This window comes from Eptesicus fuscus, chromosome 11, assembly GCF_027574615.1.
Source record: "Eptesicus fuscus isolate TK198812 chromosome 11, DD_ASM_mEF_20220401, whole genome shotgun sequence".
Classification (NCBI taxonomy): Eukaryota; Metazoa; Chordata; class Mammalia; order Chiroptera; family Vespertilionidae; genus Eptesicus; species Eptesicus fuscus.
Genome location: NC_072483.1, coordinates 50,419,374 through 50,431,832, shown reverse-complemented (window position 1 = coordinate 50,431,832; position 12,459 = coordinate 50,419,374). Strand labels below are relative to the sequence as shown.

At 37.9% G+C, this 12,459-nt stretch overlaps 1 protein-coding gene across 3 annotated transcripts in view; it reads right to left on the bottom strand.

The window, feature by feature from the left end:
• The window catches only part of SCRN3 (secernin 3), a 27,578-nt gene extending 15,119 nt beyond the window's left edge, over positions 1-12,459 (bottom strand). For 2 of the 3 annotated variants that reach the window (XM_054722801.1, XM_054722800.1), the window contains exons 1-5: positions 12,281-12,459; positions 11,270-11,437; positions 9,224-9,405; positions 8,487-8,686; positions 5,266-5,478 (exon numbers count right to left, since the gene is read on the bottom strand). In XM_054722801.1, coding sequence (XP_054578776.1) covers positions 5,266-5,478; positions 8,487-8,686; positions 9,224-9,405; positions 11,270-11,428 — 754 coding nt within the window. In that variant the 5' untranslated portion in view covers positions 11,429-11,437; positions 12,281-12,459. Of the gene's footprint in view, positions 1-5,265; positions 5,479-8,486; positions 8,687-9,223; positions 9,406-11,269; positions 11,438-12,280 lie in introns of those variants that run through there. The other variant, XM_028140933.2, reaches the window with a different exon arrangement.

The following is a 12,459-nucleotide window of genomic DNA, read 5'->3' as shown; positions in this document are numbered from 1 at the left end:
TCTGGAAAGCAACTATCAATCATTAACTGGTCTATCTCTGAGTAGTTGCTTTCTGATTGATTTATAGAACTGGTTTATCCTTCAAGTGAAGGAGGATATATCACATTTTCTCATTAGTGAAATAACTCTTTTAGCTGTTATCTGCCACCCAGTAATCTTCTTAAATAAAAGTTATTTTTCTGGAATTATTAGGTAAGAAAGGGACAAAGGAATTATTGAAATTATTTTTTAAGAGTCAGTAGTAACAGAATATAAAAATTGGAAAATGTGTATTAACTAGAGGCCCAGTGCACGAATTCATGCATGGGTGGGTCCCTCAGCCTGGCTGACAATCAGGGCCGATCAGGGCAACTTGCCAAGGGGAGGAACCGAGGGAGGTTGGCTGTGAGAGTGCACTGACCACCAGGGGGCAGCTCCTGCGTTGAGCGTCTGCCCCCTGGTGGTCAGTGTGCATCACAGCTACTGGCCAGTAGTCTGGGTGTCTGGTCCTAACAGTCGCTTAGGCTTTTATATATATAGAGACTAGAGGCCCAGTGCATTAAATTCATGCACTTGGGGGTTCCTCAGCCCGGCCTGCACCCTCTTGCAGTCTGGGAGCCCTTGGGGGATGTCCGACTGCCACAGAGGCAGGCGAGGCTCCCGCCACCACCGCTGCGCTCGCCAGCCATGAGCCCGGCTTCTGGCTGAGTGGCGCTCCCACCAGAGGGCAGCTCCTACGTTGAGTGTCTGTCCCCTGGTGGCCAGTGCGCATCATAGTGACCAGTTGTTTTGCATATTAGCCTTTTATTACATAGGATAAACAGGCAATTTATTTAAAAATTACTAAGTTTCAATAAGCATACGTCGAATCATGCTAAAAAGAGAAATATAGCCCTAGCTGATTTGGCTCGATAGAGCATTGGCCTGCGGACTGAAAGGTCCCAGATTCAATTCCCGTCAAGGGCACATGCCTGGGTTACGGGCTTAATCCCCAGTAGGGGTCGTGCAGGAGACAGCCAATCAATGGTTCTCTCTCATCATTGATGTTTCTATCTCTCTCTCCCTCTTCTTTCTTCTCTAGTATCAATAAAATGTGTTTTTTAAAAAAGAGAAATATATATTTAAACAATAGCATGCCATTTCTTCCTACAAAATTATCAAGGTTGAGCAAAATAATATTTTATATTATTAAGTATATTAGAAAATGGACATTTAAATATTGCTAGTGAAAATTTAAATTGATTGAACTTTTCTAGTGGTCAATGTGTTTTGAAAGCCTTAAAACATGCAAATGCTCTGACCCTACATTCTACTTCTAGAAAGTTATTCTACAAAAATAATTATGGCCGAAACCGGTTTGGCTCAGTGGATAGAGCGTCGGCCTGTGGACTGAAGGGTCCCAGGTTCGATGCCGGTCAAGGGCATGTACCTTGGTTGCGGGCACATCCCCTGTGGAGGGTGTGCAGGAGGCGTCTGATCGATGTTTCTCTCTCATCGATGTTTCTAGCTCTCTATCCCTCTCCCTTCCTCTCTGTAAAAAATCAGTAAAATATATTTAAAAAAATAATAATTATTATGGATGTGAGGCATTATATCCTATCTAATAAAGAGGGAATATGCAAATTGACCGTCATGCCATAACAAGATGACTGCGCCCACAGCAGAGGCAGAGATCCCATAACACAAGATGGCTGCGCCCACAGCTGAGGCTGAGTTCCCATAACAAGCCTTAACGAGCAATCAGCAGGGACCTGAGGCTGTGCCCCCCACCTGGTGGGGCTTGCAGGGGACCTCAGGCCGCACCTCCTGCCCAGCGGAGCTTGACGGGGACCTCAGGCCATGCCCCCCGCCCCAGCACCGGGCCAGGGAACCTGAGACCGCACCCCACGCCCAGCGCCAAGCCATGGGACCTGAGGCCGCGCCCTCCGCCCAGCAGGGCTTGACAGGGGACCTCAGGGCACACCCCTTGCCCAGCAGGGCTTGATGGGGGACCTGAGGCCACACCCCCTGCCCGGCAGGGCTTGACAGGGGACCTGAGGCCGTGCACCGCACCCTGGTGCCAGGCCGGGGGACATGAGGCCGCGCCCCCCCTCGTCCGGCGGGGCTTGATGGGGACCTCAAGGCGTGCCCCCTGCCCTGGGCTGGGGGACCACAGGCCGCGCACCCCACCCCGGTGCCGGGCCGGGGGTCCTGAGGCTGCGCCCCCCACCTGGCAGGGCTTGTCAGGGGACCTGAGGCCATGCCCCTTGGCCTGGTGTCAGGCCAGGCAACCTGAGGCCGTGTCCCCCACCCCGCGGGGCTTGACAGGGGTGGGGCCGGATGGGTGTGGATCTAGCCCAATGGGGGTGGGACCAGCCAGGTCTGGGTCTGGGTCTGGGTCTCGCGCAATTTCAAGGCGCACATGGGTGGGCGGATACTTGACTCTGGTTCCCATGGTGCGCCCAGACTCTGACAGGAGGAAGATTTTCATATACATTTTACTAATTTTCTTTCATCTCTGACTTCTATTATAGAGAAAGGGCAAATAGCAATACTAAAATATTTCCTCTAATTAATTCCCTTTTAATGTACACAAATTTCGTGCACCGTGCCACTAGTGTAAGCTATAAATTTCCAGGATTGAAAAGTGAAAACAACCTAAATAACAGGAACTTTTGTTTAACTAAAGTATGATTTATAAATCAATCTTTACTATATAATGGTTAAAATGCAACCATATGGAAATAAACAACATATCAAAATAATAGAATACTGTACATCTGTCTAAAAACCAAAGTTCTGTATGTATTAAAATAGAAAAAGCTACATTATATGTTGCTAAAGAAAAGTGATGTGCATAAAAGTGTGTGGCATGCTACTGTGTCTGTAAAAAAACTGAGAGGGAAAAGAATGCATAAACATATTTGTTTCATTAAGCATACATCATCTCTGGAAGAATAATACGGAATTGCCTCTGGGAAAAGAACTGATATCTAGGGACAGGGTAGGAGGCAGAGACTTCACTGCATACTCTTATGTACCTCTGAATTTTTAATCATGTGCATATATTTATTTTTACAAGTAAAAGAATGCCATAGAATATTAAATGGCATGGGAAAGAGTTCTGCTCTAATTTGGCTGAGTAAGCTCCCACCAGACCAGCCCTCCCTCAAATAACTATACACTCAGAATAAAATGCAGAAAAACAACTACCCAAAGGCTCTTCAGAGCAAACAAAAGCAGAAATATTCTGGAGGGGAGGTGACATTTGGAACATGAGGTAATGCACAGGGTGTTTCCCTTTTCTGTTACAGCTTTAGCCCACAGTCAATGCTGTGCAATACTGGGCAGGTAGCCATAGAAAACAGTCTTTCTGGCCTGAAGAACCAGAAGTCAGCCACAGGCCCTAGGAAGTGAAGGGGGAATACCATAAAGGTGAAAGTTAAAGAGAGGAACCACAGAATTCTGTGTAAAAAACTCTGCCCACATCTCATCTGATCTGTGTAGGGCAGATCAGCTAAAAATAAAAGAACTGAACTGAAATTTGAGCTGCCGACTAGGGGATAAAGTTAGCAGGTTGAGAACAAACAAACTGTCTGCTAAATCAAGACTTATTTCTGTCCTGGTTGATATCACTCAATAGGTTGGGTTTCATCCCAGGCATGGAAAGGTTTGGGGTTCGATTCCCAGTCAGGGCACATGCCCAGGTTGCAGGTTCAATCCCCGGTAGGGGGCATGCAGGAAGTAACAGATCAAGATTTTGCTCTTGCATCAATGTTTCTCTCTCTCCCTCTCCCTTCTTCTCTCTCTAAAAATCAATAAAGATAAAAATCAATAAAGAGTATTTTTAAAAAATTCAATATATAAATAAGCAGGAAAATGTGACCCAAAACCAGAAAAACAAAAACAGAAACAGACCCATAAATTACAGAGATAATGGAGTTTGCAGACCAAGATGCTAAAACAGCTACTATAAATATGCTGAATATGTTCAAAGATTTCAAAAAAAAACGAAGATAATGAATAAAGTAATGGGAGATATATAAAAAGAACCAAATAAAACATGTAGAGATGAAAACTACAATATCTGAAATGAAAATGTCACCACATGAGATTAACAGCAGGTTAGATAATGCAGATGAATATATCAGTTAACTTCAGGACACATCAACAGAAATTATCCATAGTAAATATAGAAATTACAACCATTCATCTAAATGCCCATGAAGCTTAAATGTTTTCAATGGCAGCTACATACAGATTCATTATAGCAGGTTTACTATTTGGATGGAAAATCTGAGTAAAAAACTAAATATTTGTCATATCAAATATTCTCATAGAGTATAGAGATATAGGTATGCTGGAATCCTGTGTGGTTTACTGCTTCCAAACCAGTGTTTGTTTCTCAGGATAGCACAGGTAGCCCCTGCTGTGCCTACAAAAATGTATGTAGCTCAGCGTTCAATCTCTCACAAGAGACTTGTTGACCCAAACTCTGAGACAGCAGACAGCACAATTCCAGGCTAGAACTCTGGGTAGGGAGCAGAGTAGCATTTTTCATACTATAATTTTGGTAGGGAGTCCAGTTCCTGCTCTCCAAATGGGTCTTTCACTTACACACCTACATTTTCATAGATGCTAAAACTAGCCTCTAAGGCTTATACCTGGTCCAGAATCCCCACCTTTGACACAGAGAGGAAGAGTGCTGTATGGGAATAAGACATGTCAAATCTTGCTAACATAATGGGTTCTCCCCTCATTTTTGGTACCTAGTGATTTCCTCTTCTTATGTTTGAACTTAGCTATACAGGAAGTCCTCGGGTTACATCGGACTCGACACATTGTTTTTTGGTTACATGGCCATTTCCCATTTATTTATAAAAAAAAAAAAAAGTTCTGTCATTTCGACATATGTACATATGTGCTTTATGTTTTTAATTATTTATTTACCACAAGTAAAGGTCAGGAATTGTTATCTTTCAAATTTTTTTTACTGTTTCACTTCATAACTGCTTTCTATGTGCTCCATGTGAGTGACGTAGGTGCTTATGTGGGTGGGTTCCAACTTACGTGAAAATCGCCGTTACATTGCGCCATAAGAGCGGATCTCTGACGTAACCCGAGGACCTACTATAAACAATGCTTCACTCATCTTAAAAAATAGCTTATAACATCACAATGTTTTTAGTTTAATAAAATTACATCTTTACTAAGAATAATTCCTCAAAAAATATTTTATTATACCCATACTATACCTACACAAAAATATAATTTTTCATTTTCATATTATTTAAATGATAAAATTACCTTTGTGTTTATTCAGAAGTTTGTAGCCTTCACAGTATCTGCCTGGTGAAATTGTCATCTTGGTTGTGTCAATATAAGAATATGTTGCTGCAAAATCAAACTCCTTTTTACCATCCCACCAACCTTTCTGCTTAGCATAGTTTCTCATGTCTGGGTGTTCCCGATCAATCTTGGTCGTTATAGAAAGCTGATTAGAAATATTACGAACTCCCTCTTTTTTCAAAGAAGAAGAGGTGAAGGGAGAAAAAAAAGCGATATTTAATGTAATGTAGCTTTCTGTACATTATGAATCACAATCACGATTTAAATGTAAATATAGTCTTCAAAATTTATACCATATGCATCTTTTACATATTCAAAAAAATAAATTGCTTTTTAAATTAAACTTTTTATTTTGAGATACAGATTCACATGCAATAGTCACAACAGACAGATCCTGTGTATACTTTGCCCAGTTCCCCACAATGTAACTTTTTGTATAATATTACAACCAAAATACTGGTACTGATCAAGTCAAGATGTAGAATATTTTCATCACCAAAAGGATCACTCAAGTTGCCCTTTTATAGCCACACTCACTTGTCTACCATCCCCAGCATCTCATTAACCCCAGGCAACCACTAGTTTGTTGTCCATTTCTACAACTGTCATGTAAGAATCTATAATAATCTATAATAATAAAAGCATAATATGCTAATTAGACCGGACAGCTGAATGACCTTCCGGATGACCTTCCAGACCGAAGCCGCAGCTGCCAGGGCCAAACCCCTTGCATGAATTTTGTGCATCAGGCCTCTAGTGTTATATAAATAGAATCCTATAGTATATAACCTTTTGGTTTTATTCAGTACTAGAGGCTCGGTGCATGAAAATTCGTGCACTTGGGGGGGTCCCTCAGCCCAGCCTGCGCCCTTTCGCAGTCTGGGACCCTTTGGGTGATGTCTACCTGCCGGCTTAGGCCCGCTCCCCAGGGGGATCGGGTCTAAGCCACAGTCAGACATCCTTAGCGCTGCCGAGAAGGTGGGAGAGGCCGTTAGGGTCAATTTGCATATTATCCTTTCATTATATAGGATAATTCTCTAAAGATTCATACAGGTTATTACATGTATCAACAGTTCGTTCCTTTTTATTGCTGAGTAGTATTCTATAGTATGTACATATTACAGTTTATTTAGCCATTCACAAGTTAAAGGACATCTGTTTGGGGCTATCATAGAAAAAGCTGCTATAAATATTCATATACAGGTTCTTGTGTGAATGTAAGTTATTATTTCTCTGTGACAAATGCACAATATTTCAATTGCTAGGTTTTATGATAGTTTCATGTTTAGATTTTTTTAAACTTCCAAACTGTTATCCAGAGTAGCTGTACATTCTTACTAGCAATGTATCAGTGATCCAGTCTCCACATTCTTACCAGCATTTGGTGGTGTCATTTTTTATTTTAGTCATTCTGACAGGGGTATAGTGATATATCATTGTGATTTTAGTTTCCCTTTCCTAATGGATAATGTTATTGAACATCATTTCATGTGCTTTTTTTCCCCCATGTTCTTTTTTGACATCTGTATATCCCTTTAGATGAAATGTCTCTTCATGTCTTTTGCCCATTTTTCTAACTGGATTGTTTTTTGTTTTTTTTACTGTTGGCTTTTGAGACTTTTTTATATACTTTAGTATTAATTAGTTTTTTAAAAATAGTCATAAATAAGTTTAGCACAGAAATATATAAGTCTTCCAAAAATATCATGGCACTAAGTTAAACAAAATGTTCAACTAAAACACAAAATAGAAGAAATAATAAAAGCCTGTGCTAAAGAGATCATAATGAATGAAATGTATCATGATAAATGAAAATTGATAGTGTTTTAGACAGATTTATAATTACAGTCTGCCAAGTAGAAATCAATTAAATAACTCTAATGCAGTCATACTTGAGATATTCTCTCCACAAAAACTAGACTTAAGTCACGACAGAACAAATACAGAAGAGTTTTCCATCTAATATCTAATTCCCTAATTTAACTCTTTAGTTCTTGGGATCATTTAGTAAGGAAGAGAAACCAGTGGGCAAAGTTATTTTAGAGCTGGATAATCAAACCCAATGATAATGTTCACATTGGATGGCTTGCTGGACCTATATTTTTCAAAAGAATATTTATTCATTTCTCTCTTGCAAGTGGCACATTTAATAAAATAAAAAGTGCTTAATGGTACAATCAGGCCACTAGTTATTACAATAAAAAAATAGTCTAAATTCAATTATAAGTACTGTTTTTTTACTTTTGTATTAGTAAACATATGTGTAAAATATAAAAGAACCGGCAATGATCTTTTGTGAAAAATAACATCCATATCCTCCAAAGCTTGAGGCTACCTTCATAAAGCCTTTCTGAACTCCTCTGGCTCACAGTGACTTTTACTTACTCTAAATGTTTACAATATCTATGTGTTTGTATCATTCATATACCATTTAATATTTTCACATGTGTATCTTATCTCCCTTGTAAAACCATGAGATCCAGGACATAAGTGCACAAGAAGTATGTGATCACACTTGAGCACAGACTGTACTCTAATGAAAGAACACTGAACGGAGAGTCAGGATGGAAAGATTTAAATTCTAAGTTTTTCATTCACTGCCTTGAGTAATTCATCTATCTGGATTTTCTCACTTGAATAATGAGAGAAATATATGTTCATAAAGAAACCATGGAAAACAAAGAAAAGCATTCTAAGACAATTAAATTGTGTTCTTTTACTATGATAATGCTTTACTATTGTATCAACATATTCTTTCTAACCACTAGCCCACAGACATCCATGCCCACCCTACTACCACTCCCCTTTTTCACCTTCATACCCACACATTATGAAATTTTGGAATTCAGCCCAATGTTAAAAGAGAAAGAAATGGTAAGAGATTATTAAAAAGTAGAAAACATTATAAAACAGCCAAGAGCTACTGTACAGAAAATATATAGAGGTTATTTAAAATTTATAGTATATCTATGAAAAGAATAACATCACTGTTTTCTTCCCTTCAAGAAAGCTCTTTGTAGTGCTCTTTCATTGTGTGTTCTTTAAAATTGTTTCATTTCTCCTGTAGTTCAACCCTTCATTGCACTGAATTATAAATCTTGAAAGACAATTACATGCAACTTCTGCAATTAAGGGAGTATTTATTAATTGTAAAACAAATGAGGAAAAGTTATCCATACCTTGTACTTTTTCTGCTGCCCAGTACTTCCCTGCAGTCTCCAGAATCCAGGCTTCCTTCCTATCAGCTATCAGGAAACTGTTGTGATAGCTAAATGCCATACCATCCTCTGAACAATTTCCACCCTGGCCGTATTTTTCTAATAAATCAACAATGACATTGAGAGCTTTTTCAGCTGTATCAGCTCTTTCAAGGCCAAGTCTAAAATAAAAATATTAAAGTTCTCAGGTTAAAATAAATTTCCATTGTTTTGCTTAAATAATTTTATGCACATGAGATTTTGTGGTTGTATTCAAATAAAAATTACTTCAAGTTAACAGATAAACTGAAATCTAACTTCAAAACTATTCCTCCTGAAGTCAGTTTGGAATTGAAAACAATGATTTTGGAGTCAAACAGATCAATGTTCAAATTCCAAGTTGGTAATTTATTGGCAAGTTACTTGATCTCTGATCTTCAGGTATCTTATCTGAAGTTACTGTGAGAATTAGTTATGGTCTGGTAAAATATGTTAGGTACTTCCAATGAATCATGATTATCAATTCTTAGCCTCTCCCAATTAATGGTATTTGAGGGTCTTTACACTACATGCTAGTACTTTAAAGCATTTTGGCACACACTAAAAGTATCAAAGTCCAAACAAAAGAAAAAAATAGGAAAACAAAATATGTAAGAGTTACACCAAAATTTAAATTTTAGACAAGTTCTATAGTTCAAAAAATACAACAGAAAAATAACCTGACAAGGTCCATGCCCAGTAGCGCCTCTTCATCACAAACTTCTTCTCTTCCCCAAACAGCTTCATTCCCAATGCAAACTCCATGTTCATTGGCTCCCATTTCTGCACCCCACAACCAAGCTGGGCGACTGAGAACAACAGCATATGTTTCAGGGACCTGATCAATTTCTATGTAAGTACACTGTAAAGAAAGTCATAGCAACAACCATTAAACCAAAAAAATATAAGTTGTCCAAGTCCAGGATCTTAAAAATCAACCAGAAAATACAACCATGAGATAAATGAAGTATAACTAAATTGGAAAACTAAATTGGAACTAATATGGCATTACCCATAAAACATATTCAGAATTGACCCTGAAGCACTTATTCATTCAAATACTTGCTGAGCCCTAGCCAGTTTGGCTCAGTGAATACAGCATCGGCCTGTGGACCAAAGGGTCCCAGGTTTAATTCTGGTCAAGGGCACATCCTGGGTGCAGGGTCAATGCCTAGGCAGCCGATCAATGATTCTCTCTCATCATTGATGTTTCTATCTCTCTCCCTCTCCCTTCTTCTCTGAAATCAATAAAAATGTATTTAAAAAAAAACAACACACAAATACTTGCTGAGCATCTTCTATTATAATGCACTCTGCTAAGAAATGCATCAGTTACAGATTTTGCTTTCAAGAAACTAAGACGTGTACATTAACTAAGGTATAACAAAATATAGGGGGCCATAAAGAAAAATGAAGATGAGGAGCTACAGGAGCTCAGGAGAGAGATAGTTTCTAATTGTGAAAACTTTAAATATTTTGTTTAGGAGGATGTATGTGATTTGAAGCTTAAGGAAGCAGTTTTCAATCTTAATGTACAGTCTTTCTTGGTTAGTGATGTAAGTCCCGTATGGTAGCCCTTATACACAGGGTATTGCCATAGAAGTCCACCCATCTACTATGTCCACAGCAGTGAAAAGAATGAGAACCACTAGTTTACAGGATAGGCTAGGCTTAAATATGAAGAGACAAAAGTGGAAACGAACCCAAAATTAATAAATAGTCATAGCAAAAGAAAAACTGGCCTAGTATACAGAATACATCTACCATTTCATATATTTTAGTATTAGAATATCAATGAACTCTAAAAAATGATAACAATTAAAGCACAATGTAAAACTTTTAAAGTTCCATGCTGAATAGATTTTTTAATTAAAATTTTTAAAGAACCCTTTAATTAATGTGTATTCTACCAAATGACTACACAAAATTCATGTTGCTAGTGTTATCACTGGGCCAATAAAAATTTTATTTCCAGGTAATAAAACTGTTATTCCAGAATCTGAATGACTTTTCCTATTCTTCACCAGTCAGAATCCTTGTTGGCCATCAAACTCCAGCTGAAACCCCAACTCCTAGTGAAGCCTTCCTTCATCCCTAGACTGAATTAATTGTTCTTTCTCCACTGCTGTCACAGATTGCTGCTCTTATATTTTATATCTAGACCATCATACCTTATAATGGGGTTAGCTACAGCATACACATCCGATTCCTCTACTAAATCCTAAGCTTGACAGCAGGATTTTAAGCATTTTTTTAAAATTTTGATTTTAGAGAGAGATGAAGGGAGAGGGAGACAGAGAGAGATGTGAAAGAGAAACATTGATTGGTTGCCTCCTGCATGCACCCTGGCCAGGGGATTGAACCCACAACCTAGGTATGTGCCCTGACAGAGAATCAATCTGGTGACTTTTCAGTATACAGGATGAAAGGTCAACCAACTGAGCCACACCAGCCAACAGGTTTTAAATCCCTGCCCTATTTAACAGGTTTACATATAGTAAGCATTCAAATAAAATTAATAATTATTATTATTGTTTTTTCAGCTTCCTCCAAATCACAAAATAAAAGACCAGCAGTCTACTTTTGATTCAAATTATTTTTCAAATTTCAATTCTTGAATTTTTAACTTCTACAGTATCTGCCAAATAGCTAGCTTATGATAGAAAAATACTGTTTATGATATTTTTACAGAAACATATTGCTAACAAAATATGTATTTCACCTACCTTAAGATGTCCTCTCAGGTTATCGTGAACTGCAGCAGGAAAATAAACTACCTCTTGTACTTCATCACAGAGTCTATCTGAATTTTTTCCAAAAATAATCCTATTTTCAACTGTTGCTGGAGGCAATGCCACAAAAGTGTCACAGGAACAAGGTTCCATTTTTTTAAACTGAAAATCATATAGAAGATTCAAAATAAAGAGAGAAAAGCGTTTTTAAGTATATGCAAAACAGAAAGTTTTACTTAATGACCAAGGGATACTATTGCCATATCTAATAAAAGCTGTTCATTGAAGTTTTAAACTTCATGTACTGTAGTTCAAAAATCAGTTAAGAAAATGACTTGGGAATGAATCTTGTAGTACAAGAATCAATAAGAAAATGGCAATGACAAGTACCTTCTTCTAATCTATCAGTCAGATTTACCCTCTAAAATCTTTTACTCCTGAAGTCTTCCCTGAGTCATCTTTGACTATTTCCATATTTGGGAATCCCTAGTTCTACTGTTGTAAAGACCTTATTTTACTATAGTACATATATGAGTTTCTTTATTGGACTATGAGATCCTGGGGGGCTGAGAGCATGTCTTATTTTTTTTTAATATATTTTATTGATTTTTCACAGAGAGGAAGAGAGAGGGATAGAGAGAAACATCGATGAGAGAGAAACATCGATAGAGCATGTCTTATTAATTTTTGTATTCTCATCATCAGAAATTATAGAAAAGTCTCAGTATTGTGTACCCACTATTTCCTCAAAGGAAGGAGGAAGGGTCTCCTTTGAGTTGAAGAATATACACAGATTAAAATACTGATAAGACTGACATTTTGAAACAGACTCGCTGAATCAGACAAACACACAAAAAATTTTCAAATTGTTGATATTTCCAGGAGGAAGTTCACGTCCATAACTTGTAGACCCTCGTTGTAGAATTTAATATCAAGATTATTTCTTCATTTGCAATTCGGAAAAATCTTAAAATCCTAAATTTTAGCAGAATACTTGTCTCATACTTTTTACTTTGCTTCCAAAATGAACACATTGTTTTCTAGTTTCCTTCTTTCCTTTACTGTGTAATGTCCAAATCATAAAATAGCTTTATGCAGGCATCTTAAAAAAAAATTTAAATCTAATAAATGTTTCATTAAAAAGAAGATAAAACGATTCAAATAAGAAAAAACTTCAGCCTGAA